Below are 24,947 nucleotides of genomic sequence, written 5' to 3' on the forward strand. Positions count from 1 at the left end.
CAAAGTGCTGGGATTACAGGCATGAGCCACTGTGCCTGGCCAGAAAAAAATTTAAATTCCATCTATAATAGCATAAAACAGAATAGAATAAAATGTTTGGGAATAAATTTAGCCAAACATCTCAAAATTTATACATTACAAATTTTAAAACGTTGCTGAAAGAAATTAAAGAAGTCTTAAATAAATAAAAAGACATATCATGTTCAAGGATTGAAAGACCTAATATTGTTAGAATGGTAATACTACCCAATGCAACCTAAAGATTCAATGCAATTCCTATCAAAATCAAAATGGTGTTTGTTGCAGAAATGAAATAACTGATCCTAAAATTCATATGGAATTGTAAGTAACCCCAAATAGCCAAAACAAACTTTAAAAAGAAGTATGAGTTAAAAGATTCATACTTCTTGATTTCAGACTCTATTACATAATTGAAGTAATTGAAATAGTGTGGTACTAGCATAAGGATAGACATTTAGATAAATGGAATAAAATTAAGGGTCTAGGAATAAACCCATATTCTTATAGTCAATTGATTTTTGATAAAGGTGCCAAGAATATTCAATGGGTAAATAAAAGTCTTTTCAATAGATGGTGCTGGGATAACTGGAGATCCACATGCAAAAGAAAGAAGTTGGACCCCCTATCTCACAACTTACGCAAAATGAACTCAAAATGGATGAAAGACCAGAAAAGAGCTATAAAACTCTTTGGAAAAAAAAAGGATTAAATCTTCATGACCTTTGATTTGTCAATACATTTTTAGATATGACAACAAAAGCATAAGCACCCACAGACAAATTAGATAAATTGAACTTTATCAAAATTAAAAACTTCAGTCCGTCAAAAGTCTATTAAAACTTTTCTCATCAGAAAGTGAAAAAAGAGCCCCCAGAATGAGAGAAAATACAAGCGTATTTCATTTTATTGTGCTTTGCTTTATTGTGCTTTGCAGATATTGCAAAAATATTATTTATTTAAATTTATTTATTTATTTATTTAAATTTATTAAAAAAAATAAATTGAAGGTTTGTGCTAAATTCTGTGTTAAGCAAATCTATCAGTACCGATTTTCCAATGGCACATATTCACTTCAGTAGCATTTTTTAGCAATAAATTATTATTATTATTATTATTATTATTATTATTATTATTGAGATGGGATATCACTCTGTCACCCAGGCTGGATTGCAGTGGTATGATCTTGACTCAGTGCAACATCCACCTCCTGGGTTCAAGACATTCTCATATCTCAGCCTCCCAAGTAGCTGGGATTACAGGCATATGCCAGCATGCTCAGCTAATTTTTGTATTTTTAGTAGAGATGGGGTTTCACCATATTTCCCAGGGTGGTTTTGAACCCCTGGCCTCAAGTGATCTGCCCACCTTGGCCTCCCAAAGTGCTGGGATTATAGGCATGAGCCACTGTATGTGGCTGAGAGTTTGATTGTTACATGCTTTGGGATAGTCTTATTTGAGTTGAATCTGTTTGATATTCTCAGATCTTCTTGTGCCCGGATATTTTTATCTTCTTCAAGTTTTGGAAAGTTTTCTGTTATTATTTCTTTGAATAAGATTTCTATCCCTCGCTCTTGTTGAGCTCTGGATTTGTTCATTTAAGGTAATTATCTGTGTCTTGTAGGTGGTCTTTTTTCATTTTTGTACTTTTTTCTTCTTCTTCTCTGACTGTCTATTTTCAAATAGCTGGTCTTTGAGCTCATTAGTTTTTTTTTCCTCTGCTTAATCCATTCAGCTCTTGAGAGTCTTCAATGAGTTCTTCAGTTTAACAAATGTATTTCTCAGTTCCAAGATTTCTGTTGGATTTTTTTCGTTACTTCAATATCTTTGTTAAATTTCTCTGATAAATTTCTGAATTGCTTTTCTGTATTATTTTGGAGATCACTGAGTTTCCTTAAAAGTGTTGTTGAATTCTTGGTCAGGGAGCTCACAAATTGCCATTTCATTAGGGTCAATCACTGGATTTTTGCTTTGTCCTTTCGGGGATGGTTGTAGTTCCCTGTTCACTGTTGTTTCTCATGGGTATACATTTATGTCTTTGCATTGAAGAATTTATTTATTCCAGTGTACTCTCTCTGGCTGGTTTTGGTTTTTATTGGATGTATTTTCTTAGCAAATTGTTACTACTTGGTCACTGCCTTTTTTCAGCTTTAAGTGGCACCTTAAGGCCAGGTTCTCCTTGGCTCTAGAAAATGACTGAAGTGTTACCTATCCCAAAGGAACTGTCTTGGTCATGTAGGTAAGCTTACTAGGGGTATGCCCAAGGGGACCTATGAAACATACTTCCTACAGTGTGGTGCTGCTGAATACCCACTCTAATTTGGCATTTCCTTTGGCCAAGTCATAGAGCAGAGTTTCCAGGGCTGGGGATGCTAGTCTTGCCTCTACTTTTTGTTGCTGCCCATCCTTAGGTATATTTCTCCCTTTGGAGAGCTACAATGCTTCTCATGGGTTAAGGCAAGGACAGGTCTCCTCCCAGAAAATCTAAAATGTTGGAAAAGCTGGTTGACCACTTCAATCTCAGTTTTTCTAGTGTAGAAACCATGCTTTGGGGGGAAGATGTTTTTATGCACTTGTTGTTGGGCAGAATGGGGTGGGCCTTGCAGATGAGGAAGAATCATCTCCTACGACCTGCTCAGATTTTCTTTTTTTTTCATTTCTCTGTAGCCCCAGGATCTGTCTCATTCTCATATTTAAGTTCTGGATTGTTGCTGGCGAAAATCTTAGTGCTCTACATTTGTTTTAAGTTTTCTGTGGGGAGTAGTGAAGCCAGTTTACTTCTACACCACTATTTTAAAACCTTCTTCCTGACTTATTCACAAATGAGGTAGCCTCTTCTTCATCCTGCATTGGGCTACATGTTTTGAGATACTTTTTGTTTGTTTGTTTGTTTGTTTTTTGATAATAAAGCATTTATTAACATAATTTGTTTCATCTTTTGCTTAATCAAAGTTATAGTATACATAAGTGTTAACTGGACCTTCTGATTAATGTGAGCCATACCATCACTATTACAATGCTAGTTGATGTAATCTTCAATCCAAAGAAAAGAGTTTTGATACTTTAATAGGCTTCTGCACTCTCATTTTGGATCATGTAAATTTAAAAACAGCCCTAGGTACACAATGACTATCTTCACAAACTCTTATGAATCTAATTTCATATAGTTGGCAATTATCCTGGTAGTAATTACAGTTGGGTTCTTTCTGGACTCCTGGACTAAGTGTTTGTTAGTTGATTTAATTGTGTATTATTGAAGGCGTATCTTTGGATAAACTGTTTTTTTGTTTGTTTGTTTGTTTGTTTGTTTTTCAGAGACAAAAGTCTTGCTCTGTCACCCAGGCTGGAGTACAGTGGCATGATCATAGCTCACTGCAGCCTCAAACTCCTGGGCTCAAGCTATCCTCCCACCACATCTCCCAAGTAAGTAGGATTATAGGCATGCACCACCACTATATCTGACTTTTTAATTTTTTTTACTTTTTGTAGAGATGAGGTCTCACTATGCTGTGCAGGCTAGTGTCAAACTCCTGGCCTTAAGCTATCCTCCTGTCTGGGTTTCCCAAAATGCTGGCATTATAAGCATAAACCACTGTGTTTGACTAATAAACTGGTTTGAGACGGAAGGAGTGAAGATGGCTGAAGAGGAGCAGCTCCGGTCTGCAGCTCCCAGCATGATCAATGCAGAAGATGGGTGATTTCTGCATTTCCAACTGAGGTACCTGGTTCATCTCATTGGGCCTGTTTCGACAGTGAGTGCAGCACACAGAGGGTGAGCTGAAGTGGGGCGGGGCATCGTCTCACCTGGGAAGTGCAAGAGGTCGGGGGATTTCCCTTTCCTAGCCAAGGGAAGCCGTGACACACTACCTGGAAAAATGGGACACTCCCACCCAAATACTGTGCTTTTCCCGAGGTCTTAGCAACCGGCAGACAGGAGATTCTCTCCCGTGCCTGGCTCAGCCGGTCCCATGCCCATGGAGCCTTGCTCACTGCTAGCGCAGCAGTCTGAGATCAAACTGTGAGGTGGCAGCCTGGCTGGGGGAGGGGCGTCTGCCATTGCTGAGGCTTGAGTAGGTAAACAAAGGGGCCAGGAAGCTCGAACAGGGTGGAGCCCACCACAGTTCAACAAGGCCTACTGCTTCGAGACTCCACCTCTGTGGGCAGGGCATAACTGAACAAAAGGCAGCAGACAACTTCTGCAGACAAATGTCCCTGTTTGACAGTTCTGAAGAGAGCAGTGGATCTCCCAGCACAGCATTTGAGCTCTGCGAACGGACAGACTGCCTCCTCAAGTGTTTCCCTGACCCCCATGTAGCCTAACTGGGAGACACCTCCCAGTAGGAGCTGACAGACACCTCATATAGGCAGCTGCCCCTCTAGGACGAAGCTACCAGAGGAAGGACCCGGCAGCAGTATTTGCTGTTCTGCAATATTTGCTGTTTTGCAGCCTCCACTGGTGCTACCCAGGCAAACAGAGTCTGGAGTGGACCTCCAGCAAACTCCAACAGACCTGGAGCTGAGGGACCTGAATGTTAGAAGGAAAACTAACAAACAGGAAGGAATAGCATCAAAATCAACAAAAAGGTCATCTACACCAAAATCCCATCTGTAGGTCACCAACATCAAAGACCAAAGGTAGATAAAACCACAAAGATGGGGAGAAAAGCTGAAAAATTCTAAAAATCAGAGTGCCTCTTCTCCTCCAGAGGATCACAGCTCCTCACCAGCAATGAAACCAAGCTGGATGGAGAATGAATTTGATGAGTTGACAGAAGTAGGCTTCAGATGGTTGGTAATAACAAACTTCTCCGAGCTAAAGGAGGATGTTTGAACCCATCGCAAGGAAAATAAAAACCTTGAAAAAAGGTTAGACAAATGGCTAACTACATTAAATAGTGTAGAGAAGATCCTAAATAACATGATGGAGCTGAAAACCATGGCATGAGAACTTTGTGACACACACATAAGCTTCAATAGCCAATTCGATCAAGTGGAAAAAAGGGTATCAGCGATTGAAGATCAAATTAATGAAATAAAGTGAGAAGACAAGGTTAGAGAAAAAAGAGTAAAAATAAGTGAACTAAGCCTTCAAGAAATATGGGACTATGTGAAAAGACCAAATCTACATTTGATTGGTATACCTGAAAGTGATGGGGAGAATGGAACCAAGTTGGAAAACACTCTTCAGGATATTATCCAGGAGAACTTCCCCAACCTAGCAAGGCAGGCCAACATTCAAATATAGAGAACACCACAAATATACTCCTTAAGAATAGGAACCCCAAGACACATCGTTGTCAGATTCACCAAGGTTGAAATGAAGTAAAAAGTGTTAAGGGCAGCCAGAGAGAAAGGTCAAGTTACCCACAAAGGGAAGCCCATCAGAATAACAGCGGATCTCTCGGCAGAAACTCAACAAACCAGAAGAGAGTGGGGACCAATATTCAACATTCTTAAAGAAAAGAATTTTCAACCCAGAATTTCATATCCAGCCAAACTAAGCTTCATAAGTGAAGGAGAAATAAAATCCTTTACAGACAAGCAAATGCTGAGAGATTTTGTCACCACCAGGCCTGCCTTACAAGAGGTCCTGAAGGGCGCTTTGCAGATGCTGCCACCCAGGAAAGTCCTGTACTACTAGCCATGGTCAACCCTACTGTGTTCTTCGACATTGCCGTCGACGGCGAGCCCTTGGGCTGCGTCTCCTTCGAGCTGTTTGCAGACAAGTTTCCAAAGACAGCAGAAAATTTTCGTGCTCTGAGCACTGGAGAGAAAGGATTTGGTTATAAGGGTTCCTACTTTCACAGAATTATTCCAGGGTTTATGTGTCAGGGTAGTGACTTCACATGCCATAATGGCACTGGTGGCAAGTGCATCTATGGGGAGAAATTTGAAGATGAGAACTTCATCCTAAAGCATACAGGTCCTGGCATCTTGTCCATGGCAAATGCTGGACCCAACACAAATGGTTCCCAGTTTTTCATCTGCACTGCCAAGACTGAGTGGTTGGATGGCAAGCATGTGGTCTTTGGCAAAGTGAAAGAAGGCATGAATATTGTGGAGGCCATGGAGCACTTTGGTCCAGGAATGGCAAGACCAGCAAGAAGATCACCATTGCTGACTGTGGACAACTTGAATAAGTTTGACTTGTGTTTTATCTTAACCACCAGACCATTCCTTCTGTAGCTCAGGAGAGCCCCCCTCCACCCCATTTGCTCGCAGTATCCTAGAATCTTTGTGCTCTCACTGCAGTTCCCTTTGGGTTCCATGTTTTCCTTGTTCTCTCCCATGCCTAGCTGGATTGCAGAATTAAGTTTATGATTATTGAAATAAAAACTAAATAACAATTGTCAAAAAAAAAAAAAAAGAGGTCCTGAAGGAAGCACTAAACATGGAAAGGAACAACTGGTACCAGCCACTGTGAAAACATGCCAAATTGTAAAGACCATTGATGCTAAGAAGAAACTGCATCAATTAATGGGCAAAATAACCAGCTAACATCATAATGATAGGATCAAATTCACATATAACAATATTAACCTTAAATGTAATGGGCTAAATGCCCCAGTTAAAAGGCACAGACTGGCAAACTGGATAAAGAGTCAAGATCCATTAGTGTGCTGTTTTCGGGAGACCCATCTCATGTGTAAAGATGCACATAGGCTCAAAATAAAGGGATGGAGGAAGATCTACCAAGCAAATGGAAAGCAAAAAAAAGCAGGGGTTGCAATCCTAGTCTCTGATAAAACAGACTTTAAACCAACAAAGATCAAAAGAGACAAAGAAGGCCATTACATAATGGTAAAGGGATCAATTCAACAAGAAGAGCTAACTATCCTAAATATATATGCACCCAATACAAGAGCACCCAGATTCATAAAGCAAGTCCTTAGAGACCTTCAAAGAGACTTAGACTCCCACACAATAATAATGGGAGACTTTAACACCTCACTGTCAATATTAGACAGATCAATGAGACACAATGTCAACAAGGTTATCTAGGACTTGAACTCAGCTCTGCACCAAGCAGACCTAATAGATATCTCAGAACTCTCCACCACAAATCAACAGAATATACATTCTTCTCAGCACCACATCACACTTATTCTAAAATTGACCACATAATTGGAAGTAAAGCACTCCTCAGTGAATGTAAAAGAACAGAAATCACAACAAACTGTCTTTCAGACCACAGTGCAATCAAATTAGAACTCCGGATTAAGAAACTCACTCAAATGCAAAAACTGGAAGCATTCCCTTTGAAAACAGGCAGTAGACAAGGATGACCTCTCTCACCACTTGTATTCAACACAGTGTTGGAAGTTCTGGCCAGGGTAATCAGTCAAGGGAAAGAAATAAAGAGTATTCAATTAGGAAATGAGGAAGTCAAATTGTCCCTGTTTGCAGATGACACAATTGTATATTTAGAAAATCCCATCATCTCAGCCCAAAATCTCCTTAAGCTGATAAGCAACTTCAGCAAAGTCTCAGGATACAAAATCAATGTGCAAAAATCACAAGCATTCCTATACACCATTAATAGACAAACAGCCAAATCATGAATGAACTTCCATTCACAATTGCTTCAAAGAGAATAAAATACCTAGGAATCCAACTTACAAGGGATGTGAAGGATCTCTTCAAGGAGAACTACAAACTACTGCTCAATGACTTAAAAGAGGACACAAACAATTGGAAGAATATGCCATGCTCATGGATAAGAAGAGAGTCAATATCGTGAAAATGGCCATACTGCCCAAACTAATTTATAGATCCAATGCCATCCCCATTAAGCTACCAATGACTTTCTTGACAGAATTGGAAAAAAATACTTTAAAGTTCATATGGAACCAAAAAAGAGCCCACATTGCCAAGACAATCCCAAGCAAAAAGAACAAAGCTGGAGGCATCATGCTACCTGACCTCACACTATACTACAAGGCTACAGCAACCAAAACAGCACGGTACTGGTACCAAAACAGGTATATAGACAAATGGAACAGAACAGAGGCCTCAGAAATAACACTACACATCTACAACCATCTGATCTTTGGCAAACTTGACAAAAACAAGAAATGGGGAAAGAATTCCCTATTTAATAAATGGTGCTGTGAAAACTGGCTAGCTGTATGTAGAAATCCGAAACTGGATCCCTTCCTTACACCTTATACAAAAACTAATTCAAGATGGATTAAAGACTTAAATATTAGACCTGAAGCCATAAAAACCCTAGAAGAAAACCTAGGCAATACCATTCAGGACATAGGCATAGGCAAGGACCTCATGACTAAAACACCAAAAGCAATGGCAACAAAAGTCAAAATTGACAAATGGGATCTAATTCAACTAAAGAACTTCTGCACAGCAAAAGAAACTACCATCAGAGTGAACAGGCAACCTACAGAATGGGAGAACATTTTTGCCATCTACCCAGCTGATAAAGGGCTAATACCCAGAACCTAGAAAGAACTCAAACAAATTTAAGAGAAAAAAACAAACAACCCCATCAAAAAGTGGGCAAAGGATTTGAACAGACACTTCTCAAAAGAAGACATTTATGCAGCCAACAGACACATGAAAAAATGCTCATCATCACTGGCCATGAGAGAACTGCAAATCAAAACCACAATGAGATACCATCTCACCCCAGTTAGAATGACAATCATTAAAATCAGGAAACAACAGATGTTGGAGAGGATGTGGAGAAATAGGAAAGCTTTTACACTATTGGTAGGGGGTGTAAATTAGTTCAACCATTGTGGAAGACAGTGTGGCGATTCCTCAAGGATCTAGAACTGGAATTACCATTTGCCCCAGCAATCCCATTACTGGGTATATACCCAAAAGATTATAAATCATGCTACCATAAAGACACATGCACATGTATGTTTATTGCGGCAATATTCTTAACAGAAAAAACTTGGAACCAACCCAAATGTTCATCAATGATAGACTGGATTAAGAAAATATAGCACATATACACCATGGAATGCTATGCAGTCATAAAAAGGGATGAGTTCTTGTCCTTTGCAGGGACATGGATGAAGCTGCAAACCATCATTCTCAGCAAACTATCATAAGGACAGAAAACCAAACACCGTATGTTCTCGCTAATAGGTGGGAATTGAACAAGGAGATCACTTGGACACAGGGCAGGGAACATCACACACCAGGGCCTGTTGGGGGGTAGGGGCTGGAGAAGGGATAGCATTAGGAGAAATACCTAATGTAAATGATGAGTTGATGGGTGCAGCAAACCAACATGGAACATGTATACCTGTGTATCAAACCTGAACGTTGTGCACATGTACCCTAGAACTTAATGTATAATAAAAAAAAAAACTGTTTTGATAAAATTTTGTCTTTGGCTCACATTTACTCATGCATATTTAAAAGAAACTCATTTATTGTTCATGAGTGTGGAGCCTATATGTGCTCAGGATGATGTAGTATGTTTTTTATATATCTTGAATCTCATCAATCCTATAAAAAGTTTCATTATCCTTTTTTATGTAAGAAAATTGAGGCTTATGAGGATAATACAGATAGCAGATTGTGAACTCTAAATTTGAGACAAGATTTGTTTGATGCCTTTTTTGGCAAGCCACAATTTCTTTCCAGAAACAGGCCCACATCAGTAGAAGATGAAAAGGAGCAAGAAGAGAATGGAACCAATTTCTTTGTGAGTCTGGGTAATTTATTAAATTTCATGTATATTTAATTACATAGGAGCAGTGATGTTTACTCATATGCTCACTTTGAGAGCTTGCATTTGGAAACTTGGTCACATAAATATCAAAGAAATAGACTGGTGGTGCACTAAAGTAAAGATATATGAATCACTATATCTACCTTCCAGACCATCCTTTTGGTCCCAGTGACCATGAAGCATTTTAGTAAGATTGCTGTTTCTTTTAGTGCTATGTGTATCCCTACAGTATCCCATGATTCATTCAAATAAACAAATAAGCAAACAAACAATCAAAGGACAAAGAATATATTAGGATGCTTATTTTTTTTTTTTTTTTTTTTTGAGGTGGAGTCTCACTCTGTCGCTCAGGGTGGAGTGCAGTGATGTGATCTCGTCTCACTGCAACTTCCACCTCCTGAGTTTAAGAGATTCTCCTGCCTCAGCTTCCCAAGTAGCTGGGACTAAAGGTGTGCACCACCATGCCTGGCTAATTTTTTTTTTTTTTTTTTTTGTATTTTTAGTGGAAATGGGGTTTCACCATGTTAGCCAGGCTAGTCTCAAACTCCTGACCTCAAGTGATCCACTTGCCTTGGCCTCCCAAAGTGCTGGGATTACAGGCGTGAGCTACCACATCCAGCCATGATGCTTATTCTTTTGTACTTTGAATTATAAAATAATAAAAGCTAACAAAATAAAATTAAATAATTTTATTTTTTAAAAATCAGAAATACATTCATTAATGTATTAAAACTATAAAATAGTGTAAAGTAAAAGTCTTAGTCCCATCTCTTTTTCTATTCATTCTGTTTTCATCTCTTCACCTAGTTTCCTTCCCACATTAATCCTCAGATAAGAACTTTTATTAGTTTCTTTGTGTATCCTATGAGAGTTTTTTTCATGCAAATACAAACAAATAGAATATATACTCTTATTCTTCTCCCTTCTTTTAACCCCCAAATACCATACTGTTCTGTACCGTTTTTTTCACCTCTATATTTTGTAGATCTTTTCATATCAGTGCATAGAGTGTTTCTTCCATTTTTTTAGCTGAATAATATTCCATTTAATACTTGTACATGCTGTGGTTGGGCGCACTGGCTCACCAGCTTGTAATCCTAGCAGTTTGGGAGGCCAAGGCAGGTGGATTGCCTGAGCTCAGGAGTACAAGACCAGCCTGGGCGACATGGTGAAACCTTGTCTCTACTAAAAATACAAAAAAAATTAGCCTGGCATGGTGGCACACGCCTGTAGTCCCAACTACTCAGGAGGTTGAGGCGTAAGAATAGCTTGAACCTGGAGTGGAGGTTACAGTGAGCCAAGATGGTGCCACTGCACTCCAACCTTGGCAACAAAGCAAAAAAAAAAAAAAAGTGTGTACATGCTATACATTATTTAACCAATCCATCATTGATGACTCTTTGGATTGTTTCACTTTTTAAAAATTTTTTATTTTTTTGAGATGGAGACTCACTCTGTCACCCAGGCTGAAGTGCAGTGGTGCAATCTCAGCTCACTGCAACCTCCACCTCCCAGGTTTAAGCGATTCTACTGCCTCAGCCTCTCAAGTAGCTGGTACTACGATGCACGCCACCATGCCCGACTTATATTTGTATTTGTATTTTTAGTAGAGACAGGGTTTTACTATGTTGGTTAGGCTGGTCTTGAGCTCCTGACCTCAGGTGATCCACCCACCTTGGCCTCGCAAAGTGGTGAGAGTTTTACAGGTGTGAGTCACTGCACCCAGCCCTTTTTTTTTTTTTTTTTTTTTTTGAGACAGAGTCTTGCTCTATCGCCCAGGCTGGGGTACAGTGGCCAGATCCCAGCTCACTGCAAGCTCCGCCTCCCGGGTTCACGCCATTCTCCTGCCTCAGCCTCCCGAGTAGCTGGGACTACAGGCGCCCACCACCTCGCCCGGCTAGTTTTTTGTATTTTTTAGTAGAGATGGGGTTTCACCATGTTAGCCAGGATGGTCTCGATCTCCGCCCGTCTCGGCCTCCCAAAGTGCTGGGATTACAGGCTTGAGCCACCGCGCCCGGCTGCATTTTTTTTTTTTTTGAGCCATGTTCTCACTTTGTTGTCTAGGCTGGAATGCAGTGGTACGATCATGGCTTACTGATGCCTCAACCTCTTGGGCTCATGTGACCCTCCCACCTCAGCCTCCTGAGTAGCTGGGACCAGAGGCATGCAAACACCATGCATGGATAATTTTTAAAATTTTCTTGTAGATGTGGGGTCTTGCCATGTTGCTCAGGGTGGTCTTGAATTCCTGGCCTCAAGTAATCCTGCTGTCTTGGCCTCCTAAAATGCTGGGATTATAGGAGCAAGCCACTGTGCCCAGCTGGATTGTTTATAATAATTTGCATACTAGTTCATATTTATTGGACTAAGCTTACTATATTCTGGGCATGATGCTAATTGTTGTATTTGGACTATCTCATTTAATATAATAACCCTAGGGGTTAGATAATATGATTTTCACCTTTCAGATAAGAAAACAGAACGTCAGAGAGGTTAACAAACCTGCCCAAGATTTGAAACCGGATTATCTGTTTTCAAAGCACATATTTGTATAAATGAAACACAAATTAGAGGCCCACAGTACTTTGGAAGGCCAAGGCAAGAGGTTCACTTGAATTCAGCAGTGTGAGACCAACCTGGGCAACATGATGAAACCCTAGCTCTACAAAACATACAAAAATTAGCTGAACATGGTAGCATGTGCCTGTGGTCCCTGCTACTCAAGAGGTGGCTAAGGTGGGAGGATCACCTGAGCTCAGGAGGTTGAGGCTGCAGTGAGCTGTGGTCACATCACTGCACTCCAGCCTGGGTGACAGAGTGAGACCCTGTCTCAAAAAAAATAAAAATAATAATAATAATAAAAAAACCAAACAAGGGAAATATAAATTAGTACTCTTTTTGCTTTTAGAAAAATTTTCCTCCTAAGAAGTTTCTAGTTAGATATTCATGACTATTCTTCTCTGGTTACTAAGATTTTTTCACAAACATTTTAAGAGGTTGCACAATTCAGGATTTTACTTTTTTTTTTTTTGAGACGGAGTCCCTCTCTGTCACCCAGGCTGGAGTGCAGTGGTATGATTTTGGCTTACTGCAACCTCCGTCTCCAGAGTTCAAGCAGTTCTCCTGCCTCAGCCTCCTGAGTATCTCGAACTCCTGACCTTGTGATCCACCCGCCTAGGATTTTACTTTTTTTAACCACATTATTTATTCTTTCTTGGCCTGTGGAATATTTAGTGATGAATCTGATATTAAAACATATCTGTTTTAAGATCATTTAAAGAGTTAAAGCTTAAAACTATGGGGTGGCCTGACATTTTCTGAGTGATTGATTTTTATTTTATGTCTATTGCATGCTGAGCTCTTGGTCTGAAAACAAAAACAACTTTCTATTTAGGCATCACAAGTTTGAAGTGTAGATCAAATAAATGACCTTGTCCTTTTTCACCCTTCCTCCACAGGACTTTACATAAGGCAGTTACAGAACCACTGAAATCTTTGTATTTTATGTCTTCCTTCTCAGAGCTGTTTGACTTAATTCAAATTTAAGCCAAATGAAATGTATCTTGTACTTGCAGGCTACTGCTACAATGTGCATTGCAATAACTGAAAAACCCAGATGCCATTCAGAAACTCAAACAAATCTGGGCCTTCTCCTAAATTTAGCAAATGCCTGTCGCTATTAAAAACCATAACGACAAAACTTCTTATCTCGTCGTGATTGTAATTTGATTCTTGCCATCTGCAGCCATCAGGGTCACCAGGGCAAAGGCTTGCCCAGTGTGGAAAAGCAGAATGGCACCTGTCCAGAAGTCTGTCCAGAAGGGAAGTGTGAAACCTTGTATTTCCTAAATATTTAAACCTTAAACAACTTTCTTATGAAGAACTGGATACCAACAGAGAGTATTAATCTAGTAGCCTCACTTTAAATTAATGCACAAATCACAGCATTTAATGCAGTGCTTCCAGCAGAGACAGACAGCAACTTATTATGTGTAATGATAAAGCATTTAATAATCATCATTTTACTGAAATCTTTCTTTGAATAAGGCATTGCTTGGCAGCCATTTTTCATTCTCAAACTGTTCACAGTGTGACATTTTAAATGGAAAAAGCAATACCACCTGGAGTACTTATTAGCTTAGCAAGCACTTGCCTGGGAGCCTAGGAAGATTCACTGTGTTTCACTCCCTCCTGAGTGGTTTAACTCCAGAGCTTAACAGTGTTCTCTGACTCCAGGGCCTGGAGCAGTCTGCCACTAGGGGATGCTCTTGCTTCTTCACTCCAACTCCCCGCAGGTTCAATTCTGACCTTATCAGCCTCAATACAAGAGAGGAGGAAAAAGGAGGCTTTTACTTTTCCCCAGTGAGTTTGTTCCTCTGAAACCCCCAGAGTCAGCTAAATCTGTTGGAACAATTCAGAGCAAAATGAAATGACTAGTAAATGAAATAGCTTCGTTAAAATGTTTTCAAATATCTCCCTGTGGTGGACCAGAATTGCTTCCTGATATAATCGGTGGCCTAATAGTTTCATTAGGGTTTGGGGATGTTAACAGTGTTTGAGGAGCTGCCAAGGGAGGTGAGGGCAAATGGGGAAGAGCTGGTGTCACAGGAGGTGAGGAGAGGGCTGTGCCCTTACTGACCCTTCCCCAGTCTGGCAGAAATCTGCTTTACCCCTCTACTGACTTAGCTTTGGCTTAGACACCATTTATTTGCCAAAGCATGCCCATATACCAGTTTTGGGGTTTGTTAGAAATAAAAGTCCAGGGGTTCACATGAACTTGAGAAATTCTGGGTTGAAAAAGTTAAAAAAGTTTTACTTGTTACAGATCTTTCAGAACATTTAATATACAATGCACTGTGCTTTGCAAATCCAAGACTGGGCATTTGCTGGGAGTAACTGTTGACTGGGCTCTTCATCTTGAAATTCTCCTGACTTGGCTTGATGTTGCATTGTTTTGGTTTTGCTTCTTTCTCTGTAACCTCTCCTTTTTGGCATTTTTTTTTCTTCCTACTCCCTGAACAGAGGTATTTCTTGTGGTTTTATGGTTCATTATGTTCAATCTCTAGAAGATTCGCCCAAGTCCATGATTTTAGTTATGTACTTCCATGCTAGGGGCTCTACCCAGGTACCCCTCCAAGAGACATAGGTGAAGCCTATCTCTTCCCAAAGAGACCTATATTTTCAGTTATATGTTGGATGCTTTCCCCAAAGTAAAAATGTCCCCTCTCCAAAACCATCTCTTCCTTTTTGACTTTCAATTTTCTTCCTCCTTTACATTTTTCTTAAATTCTTTCAATTCTCTGAATCAATCAGACTTGAAAGCATATTTAATTACTAAACCCTGTGAATTCTTCTGGCTCTTTTGTCTATCCTCCTTTTTTTTTTTTTCCTGAGACAGAGTGTTGCTGTGTTGCCCAGGCTGGAGTGCAGTAGCGCCATCTTGGCTCACTGCAATGTTTGCCTCCCAGGTTCAAGTGATTCTCCTGCCTCAGCCTCCCAAGTAGCTGGAATTGCGGTTGCCCGCCACCATGTTTGGCTAATTTTTGTATTTTTAGTAGAGGCGGGATTTCACCATGTTGGCCAGGCTGGTCTTGAGCTCCTGACCTCCAGTGATTCACCTTCTTCGGCCACCCAAAATGCTGAGATTACAGGTGTGAGCCACCGTGCCCAGCCCCTTCTTTTTTTGTTGTTTCTGTTTTTGTTTTTGAGACAAGGCCTCGCTCTGTCACCAAGGCTGGAGTGCAGTGACCTGATCGCAGCTTACTGCAGCCTCAACCTTCTGGGCTACAGTGATCCTTCCACCTCAGCTTTCTGAGTAGTTGAGAGTACAGGCATGTGCCATCATGCCTAGCTAATTTTTGTATTGTTTGTAGACACAGCTGTGTCTATCCCTTCTTAAATGAGGCCTTGATCCCCTTGTCTAAACTACTGAAATAAATTCCAAGTCATGCTTCCTGCTTCCTTTCCTTACCTATTCTATGTAGGCTGCACACAGCTACTGTTTCAATCAATCTAAAGCACTGCTTTGATTCTTTCTTAAAAACTTCCAGTGGGTGAGTTCTCAGTGACTCATTGTGTGAATAAAGTCCGTACAACTTATGCCGGCAGTGAAACTTCCCACAGTATTGCTCCCACGTGCATTTAAAGCCTTTGTGCTAATGGTTCCTCTATTATAATTGCAGACAGAAGAAATGCTCTTATGACATTACAGATGTGAAGGTAGGAGTGTGCAAGGCATTTGGGGAAAGGAAGTTTCTGTAACCCTTTCAGAATCGAATAATCTATGGGATACCTGAGCCGAACAATTCAAGTTCTAAATTACTACAAATAAATCCACATCATCCTCTAGATTAAGGATATTCTGTAAATGGGCTAATATGGTCCTTTATAGCATGTAAAGAATAAAAATAAGGAAGGATATAGCTTAAGGCTTCTACCTGTCAAAGCTGATAGCCTATCATATTACACATTTTACAAAATATTGATCAAATTCAGAATGAAAAAATTCATACATGCATGTGTACATAAATAAAAAGCTACTGTAGAAGATGCTGTTGGTACCCTACCCATATTCCTTCATTGCTCGCCTCTAAATGACAAAGGTAAACACCTGCAAATATTGCAAATGCTGCAATTCCCTGCTTCAAAACCTTTATTTATGGCTGTAGATGTGTGCTTAGCTTGCCCCCAGGGCAAGCTGGTAGTGCCAGAGAGCCAATGGGTTCAGAAGCTACCTTAATCAACGATGGGTTTCCTTACCCCTTAATTGGACTAACTCTTTTTTTTTTTTTTTTTTTTTTTTTTTTGAGACAGGCTCGCACTCTGTCGCCCAGGCTGAAGTGCATTGGTGCAATCTCACTTCACTGCAGCCTCTGCCTGCTGGGTTCTGGTGATTCTCGTGCCTCAGCCTCCCGAGTAGTTGGGATTATAGGCATGAACCACGACGACTGGCTTTTTTTTTTTTTTTTTGGTATTTTTAGTAGAGATGGGGTTTCACCATCATGGCTAGGCTGGTCTTGAACTCCTGACCTCAAGTGATCCACCCACCTCAGCCTCCCAAAGTGCTGGGATCACAGGTATGAACCACCACACCCGGCTGGACTAACTCTTAATTGCAGAGTTGGTCTGCTATGTCTTTCAGAGTTCCTAATCAGAACTGAACTCAAATTGCCCACTGGAGTCTCTTGCTTGATAAAACACCCTTTATTGACTTTCTTTTCTCCCCATCTCACTTTCCCACCTCTAGCAGTACTTTCTAGGATTGTCTCTTAAAACAAAAACAAAAACAAAAACAAATTACTTGCAATTGAATTCTTGTCTCTAAATCTACTTCTGGGGGAACCCAAACTAAGACAGCCAATGGACATGAAATTGCATATTGAGAATTTAAGATGAGTCTATGGAGTTTATGCAGTTGGAGCTGAATAAAAAATATTTCTTCCAGGAGTCAGGATCTTTGTCTCTGTGACGAAATTTCTTCCACACAAATCACTAAAGGTTTGAACAAAAGATGCGGAAGCTTTGTCTCTGGAAACCACCATTAATTTATGAGGGGAGGATAGGGGTTGTCTCTATTATTCCAGCGCTTTGGATATAGGAAGAAAAAAAATCATTAAAACTAGAAAATCTTCACTAACGGAATGTTTACTTATAAAAATTATTCTTAACTTAAATTTTCTTTCCCACTTAACACTTATTCTACCTCACTGATAATGCACTAGCAGCTAGTGTTAGAATATTTGGTCCAACAATACAAATAAAACTGTAGCTCATTTTTTTTTTTTTTTGAGATGGAATCTCACTCTGTCACCCAGGCTGGAGTGCAATGGCACGATCTCGGCTTACTGCAACCTCCACCTCCTGGGTTCAAGCAATTCTTCTGTCTCAGCCTCCTGAGTAGTTGGGACTACAGGTGCGTGCCACCAAGCCCGGCTAATTTTTTTGTGTTTTTAGTAGAGACGGGGTTTCACCATATTGTCCAGGCTGGTCTCGAACTCCTGACCTCATGATTTGCCTACCTTGGCCTCCTAAAGTGCTGGGATTACAGGCATGAGCCATTGTGGTCGACCAACTGTACCTCAATTTCAATAGGAAATCTGAAATCTTGCAAAATATACAGCATTGTATCAAATGTATGAAGGTGATGTTGGGGACCTTCTAGAATCAATGCAAAGCTATGGACAAATGAAGACTTGGTAGACTAAGACAACATAAAAAGCGAAGGAGAAAAAATGGATGTGGATGATGACCCTGAGAAGAACTTTCCAACACAGTGATCTGATTAGCAAAGGATTAAGTGAAATTCTTGAGAAAATTAGTGATGTCCTCGAATATGTTTGCAAAAATTGATGCTCTTTGTGGTTATTCTGTGAAAGTTAAGCATGAAGGGATGACTATTAGGTTGTGTTAGGCTGTACTTTGGGGAAAAATTCTACTCCAGAACATTCCATTTACCTTTTGAGTGACAGAACTGCATTTAGATATTTTCGCTCACAAAATATTTAATCTCGAAGTCTGGCGTGTAATACCCTTTAAGAGAATCATGAAAACATCCACGTAGTTTGGTAGATTGAAACAAGAAGGAGGCTCATCCCTTGCCTTACACAAAGTCTCCTTTGGTTGAAAATCACTTAAACATTGAACTGAGAACATTTGCTGTGTTTCCTGATTTATAGATATGTTTCTAAGAAACATATCTGTAACTTCCAAACAGTCCCAGCTGGCGTAGCTAAGGCTGTGTAATTGATAAGATGCATCTGGCTTCAAAGCACAGATTAAGTACAAGGGCAGGCTCTTGCTGTCGCTGGAGAATCCGGTTGGGGTAGGAGCTACATCTCAGGACCACTTGCTCTATATATGAGTGCCAAGATAATCTAGAGCAGGGAGAGGCAGAGAGGCAGGCAGCCTGCTGGGTTCTTCCTGCTGTTGAAAACTTACCTGGCCTTTACAGAGGAAATTTTCCCCCTCTCTTCTGCCCTGAATGTTTTCCCAAACATGAAGGTAAGAGAATAATTTCATTACTTTTGTAAGTGAAGCTATCTTTTCAAATGAACAGGGGTAATATAAATGTAATTTAAGTGAGGAGGGGTAATACTTAACTGAAAGACATCAAGTAAGTAGAAGGCCAGAGAAAAATACAGAAGAAAAAGATCTGGGGGTGATTTTTAGAAATCCTTATTTAAACATATTTAACAGTTCAGCCAAAGTGAATTCCTTTTTCTTATCTTGTGGTTAAATTATAGGTCCAGAGGTCTGGGAATCAGGAATTGGAGGCAACGTTTCTGAAAGTCCCGACAAAATCATAAAGAAATACAATAGTACTATTGTTATTTCTTGGGAAAAACTTTCCTCTGGTGTGTTTTTTTTTTTTTTTTTTTTGCTTGTTTGGATTTGGAGCCATGCAATAGGGTCCTGCAATTTATCTAAGAGCTAATAGAAAAGTAAATTTGCAGACTTGGAACTTGAGAATTTGAAATATTGGATGAAAGAGTCAGCATCGTGAGAATAGAAGACACGAGTAGATGGAGTAAAACTAAAGGTCTACCAAGTATACATGTTGGCCCAATGCAAAAAGGCCAAATATTAAAAAACAAAACAAAACAAAACAAAACACAACCAAAAAAACTATTCAACTAAAGACAAGACCAAAGACAGAAATCACTATCATAGGCTAAATCTCTGGAATGCAAAAATAAGTTGAGATTGCTATTAAAATTTTATTATTGTAAATTTTGGTATTTAAACTTCAAAAATGTTGCATTGTGAGGAATAATTTGACAGCTCTGTCAGTGGCTAGATTGCTTCCATAGTCACTGTATTGTCCATTGCAGCACCGAATCCAAGCTCGCTCATTATTGGGGTTAGAGGAGGAGCAAGATATGGGTCTTGATTAACCCATGCCTTCTGTGAAATTAAATAATTAAAAATTAAACACAAATCACAAAGTTAATATGTTTAAAGTTATGATGGGCAGTCTTAAAAAAGAATGAAATCATGTCCTTTGCAGCAACATGGATGCAGTTAGAGGTCATTATCCCAAGAAAATTAACACAGGAACAGACAACCAAATACCACATGTTCTTAATTTTAAGTGGGAGCTAAATATTGGGTACTTATGGACATAAAGATGGCAACACTACACACTGCACTCCAGCCTGGGCAATAGGGTGAGACTCTGTTTTGAAAAACAAACAAACAAACAAACAAACAAAAAAAGAATATGATGTTCTTCTGAAAGTCATCTAGCCAAAATGTTTTTTCCTAATATTTGTGTTAACTGTTAATCTTTTACTGTATTTTACAATGAGAAATCTTAATAATTGATTTGTGCTTAAAAACATGTTCACAATCATTGATTATTATAATATTTTACTGCTGTAATAATAAATACACTTTATCCTTTAATTGGTTAACAAAATATCAACAAATAAAGCAATCAATTTTTAAAAAATTTTACATATAGGGGCTTTCCAGCAAAAATTGGGAAGCCTGCTAGACAAATTCTAAAAGAGCTGTAACACTAAAGCGATTATTTCACTCCAAGTTGCATGCAGAATTCTTACCTGTACTTGAAAGTGGACATTCATATTTTACAGTAAACCTGAAGGACATGCTTTGGGGATATGTGACAAAGAAGGACACTTGTGAAAGCCTTGGGCTATCAAGAAGCTAGATATGGTTTTTATGTCAGACCTTTTAAAAGGAAGCAATATTTTGGCTCCACAGTCCCTGTGTGAACTAAATTCAGAGAGACAGTCACAGGATTCCCTTTTGTTCTCTCTGTGTTCTTGGATAGGAAATAACTTGGGTCTGAGGCGTTTGAGAAGATGTCAAGGCCAAGGAACTTCCCTCGGAGCTGGTTGTGGCCAGCCGTTTGTTCTGTCCGTCCAGGACTGAGCTTAGCGTGGGACCTGTGAACCTAGGGAATGGTCATCACAGTGCCTAAGCACAGTGATATAGTCAAGCCCAGTAATGTCTCAAATCAGGATTGTAGCTGGGACATATTCAAAGAAGGAGGTAGAGCTAATGCTCATTCAGTCATGAAAAAGAGGAGAATATGGTTCAGGGGAATAGAGTTCCAGCTTAGCTACATTGACACAGAACAAAAATACCATACACCTTTTCTTTTTCTTTTTTTTTTTTTTTTGAGACAAACTCTCACTCTGTCGCCCAGGCTGGAGTGCAGTGGCATGATCTCAGCTCACTGCAACCTCCGCCTCCTGGGTTCAGGTGATTCTCCTGCCTTGGCCTCCCGAGTAGCTGGGAATACAGGTGTGAGTCACCATGCCTGGCTAATTTTTGTATTTTTTTTAGTAAAGATGGGGTTTCACCATATTGGCCAGACTGGTCTTGAACTCCTGACCTTGTGATCCACCCACCTCAGCCTTCCAAAGTGCTGGGATTATAGGCGTGAGCCACCACACTTGGCCCTATAAACCTTTTCAACCAAGCAATTCTTTTATGGAGTCAGTTCAGATGTATGTCTATTACTGTCATTCATGTGATTTATTTGTGTTTCTTCTATCTCTCTTGTTCATTTATAAGGTATTCTTTACAAAGGTAAGGAAGCATAACTGCTTCCTTTCAGAGACCAGGCTAGCAAAATTTCAAGAAATGCTTTTGGCTAATAGATTCACTTTGTATAACTCATTAACAGAACTGGTCTTGTAATAAGCAGACTTTGATGGGTTATAATGAGTATGTATATGAAGAATGTGATGGCAAAGGCATCCATGATGATAAAAAGCATATTTCCTAAACTTTCATTGAAATTCTTTATTTTAAAAAGTGCTTTTAAATGTGAGACAAGATCTTGCTCTATTGCCCTGGCTGGAATGTAGTGGTGCAATCATGGCTCACTGCAGCCACTACATCCTGGGCTCAAGTGATCCTTCCACCTTAGTCTTCCGAGTAGCTGGGACTACAGGTGCCTGCCACCATGCCTGGCTAATTTTTGTATTTTTTGTAGAGATGAGGTCTCACTATGTTGCCCAGGCTGGCCTCAAACTCCTGGGCTCAAGTGATCCTCCCACCTTGTCCTCTCCAAATGCCAGGATTACAGGCATGAGCCACCAAACCTGGCTGAAATTATTTTAAAACACCTGTGACAGAATGTTAGAAATAATTATTTTTGGTATCCACATTTTGGCTGAGAGTCAAAGGCCAAGAACAAGACTCAATATTTTTTGAAATTTTATTCTATTTTTGAAATTTTATTCATTTAGTTATTTTATTTGTATACATTTAAGGGGTACAAGTGCAATTTCGTTACATGGATATATTGGGCAGCATTGAAGTCTGGGCTTTCAGTGTATCTGTCTCCCAAATAATGTACATTGTACCCATTAAGTAATTTCTCATCACTCTTCCCTTTCTATCCCCAACTCTTCTGGGTCTCCAATGTCTATTATTCCATACTTTTTGTCCATGTGTAAACATTATTTAGCTCCTACTTGTAAGTGAGAATATGAGGTACTTGATTTTATGTTTCTGAGTTGTTCCATTTAATATAATGGCTCCATTTCCATCCATGCTGCTGCAAAAGACATGGTTTCATTCTTTTTTAAAAAATTGAACAGTATTTCATTGTGTATATACCGCATGTTCTTTATCCAATCATCTGTGGATGGACACTTAGGTTGCTTCCATATCTTTGCTATTGTGAATAGTAGTGAGATAAACATATGAGTACAGGTATCTTTCTGATATAATGATTTCTCTTCCTTTGGGTAGATACCCAGTAGTGGGATTGATGGATCCGATGGTAGTTCAATTTTAGTTCTTTGAGAAATCTCCATACTGTTTTTTATGGAAGTTGTACTAATTTACATTACCACCAATAGTATATATTGGTGGGAATATATACTATTCCCTATTCCCACTTATCTCTGCATTCCTACCAACATCTGTTATTTTTTGACATTTTTAAAGAGAGATGGGGTCTTGCTCTGTTATCCAGGCTGAAGAGTAATGGTGCAATCATAGCTCACTGCACCCTTGAATTCCTGGGCTCAAGTGATCCTCCTGACTCAGCCTCCTGAGTGGCTGACTGGCACTATTTGGTCATGTGCCACCATGCCCACATAATTTTTTTTTTGAGATGGAGTCTTGCTCTGTCTCCCAGGCTGGAGTGCAGTGGCACAATCTCAACTCACTGTAACCTCCGCCTCCTGGGTTCAAGCGATTCTCCTGCCTCAGCCTCTCACATAGCTGAGACTACAGGTGTGTGCCACTGTGCTGCCATGTCTGGTTAATTTTTTGTATTTTTAATGGAGACGGGGTTTTACTGTGTTAGTCAGGATGGTCTCGATCTCCTGACCTCATGATCTGCCCACCTCTGCCTACCAAAGTGCTGGGATTACCAGTGTGAACCATCGCACCCAGCTGCCCAAATAATTTTTTAAGAATTATTTTATGTAGAGACAGAGTCTTACTATGTTGCCTAGGTTGATCTCAAACTTCTGGCTTCAAGCAATCCTCCTGCCTTGGCCTCCCAAAGTGTTGGGATTATAGGTGTGAGCCATCACATTCAGCCAATTTTTTCACTTTTTAATAGTAGCCATTCTGACTGTGTAAGATGATATCTCCTTGTGGTTTTAATTTAAGTCTCTGATGATTAGTGATGTTGAGCACATTTTCATATGCTTGTGAGCCATTTGTATATCTTCCTTTGAAAAATGTCTATTCATGTCTTTTGCCCACTTTTTAATGTTTTCATTGTTGTTGTTGTTATCATTGTTTGAGTTTCTTGTAGATTCTGGATATTAGTCCTCTGTCAGATGCATAATTTACAGATATTTTCTCCCATTCTGTAGGTTGTCTGTTCACTCTGTTGATTATTTCTTTTGTTGTAGACAAGCTTTTAATTTTAATTAAGTTCCATTTGTCTAATCTTGTTTTTGTTGCTTGTGCTTTTGAGGTCTTAGTTATGAATTCCTGGCCTATACTAATGTCCAGAAGAGTTTTCCCTAGGTTTTCTTCTAGTGTTGTTATAGTTTCAGGTCTTACATTTAAGTTTTCAATCCATGTTGAGTTGATTTTTGTATAAGGTGAGAGAAAAGAGGATCTTCACATTTTTTTTTTTTTTTAACAAATCTACTTTAATTCTAAAAGAAATTAATCTAGAACTGTCAGTAATACATAACATACTTTTATGTTTCTTTTATAGGTATCTATCTAATAAAAGTTTATTTGTATATAGACAATGCATAATAACTCTATCTTAGATATGAATCCTAACAGGATGAAAATATTTTCTTGCAACTTACTTTATGCTATGAAGGGTGTGAACTTTTATGTCTCTAGGCAAGTTAATGACAGTGCCCTCTCTCAAAACTTTTCATAAATTAATAATTACCTAATTTCATTTAAAAAATGGTTTCAGCAAATGTAAACAGAAAGTCCGTTATTTGTCCATTCATAATATGAGAAAAAAAAAGATGATACGATCCTCTACAGAAAAAGTGGGTTTGAGAACAGTTCTGTTAGTATTTCACATGGTAAAAGTATCCAAAGGTCTAATGAGCAGCCCTCTCTTGCTCAGGGAAAAACAATGATACGATGTGTTTCTCTTCCAAATTGCTTAGTAACTCCAAGTGATTTTCAAATTTGAGCGAATTACTGGCACTGAGTTCATCAAATTTAGATCTGTCGAGACCGGATNNNNATCACGTAGCCTTCGTTCAGTTACGTATTGCCAGATTTGGGTTGTCAGAGACACTGCCTGTGAGAGTGCTTGTCTGCAGGATGAAGCAACCCCAAGAAATAGCATTAGTTTGGAAAGGACCCCCAGGAAGCAGGCATGGGTGAGAATCGAAAGTGATTAACAAAGGGATGAATCATTTGTGCCAGAGTACAGTGGCTACAGAGTAGTAGGAAGACATCCAAAGAATCACAAAAACACTGCGAGAGGTAAAGAATCAGCAGTCAAATGTCTAACATTGATTTACTATCACCAGACTCCAACTGGATCAGTCAAGCACGACTCTGTTTTACTCTTGTCTCTCTCATTCCTGTTGGTCTGATTTTGGAGAGGACAGAGGCAGCCTGGGGAGGTGGGGAAGAGGAATAAGGTGGTGCAGTTTTGAAGTGGACTCCACTCCTCCCTCATTACAAGCATCCAGAAACTGAAAGTAAGAGAGAGATTTAAAATTGGAGGATAAATTGAAGTTTGTATATTATAATAGATTGTTTTCTGAAAACATGACTAGTGGTTAATACC

At 39.4% G+C, this 24,947-nt stretch overlaps 1 protein-coding gene, 1 non-coding gene and 1 pseudogene across 3 annotated transcripts in view; 2 read left to right on the forward strand and 1 right to left on the reverse strand.

Moving 5' to 3' along the window:
- Nucleotides 1-5,646: 5,646 nt before the first annotated feature.
- Nucleotides 5,647-6,358, forward strand: LOC101016058 (annotated as a pseudogene). Its single transcript, XR_160959.4, has one exon. The product of XR_160959.4 is annotated as a peptidyl-prolyl cis-trans isomerase A pseudogene (transcript).
- Nucleotides 6,359-18,368: 12,010 nt separating this feature from the next.
- The window catches only part of C7 (complement C7), an 81,757-nt gene continuing 75,178 nt past the window's right edge, over nt 18,369-24,947 (forward strand). The window contains exon 1 of the mRNA XM_003899617.5: nt 18,369-18,727. Within this exon, the coding sequence (XP_003899666.3) occupies nt 18,722-18,727 (6 nt within the window). The 5' untranslated portion in view covers nt 18,369-18,721. The remainder of the gene's footprint in view (nt 18,728-24,947) is intronic.
- Nucleotides 20,188-20,249, reverse strand: LOC116275113. The gene has a single exon (XR_004184073.1). It is a non-coding gene; the product is annotated as a U7 small nuclear RNA (small nuclear RNA).

This window comes from Papio anubis, chromosome 5, assembly GCF_008728515.1.
Source record: "Papio anubis isolate 15944 chromosome 5, Panubis1.0, whole genome shotgun sequence".
Lineage (NCBI taxonomy): Eukaryota > Metazoa > Chordata > Mammalia > Primates > Cercopithecidae > Papio > Papio anubis.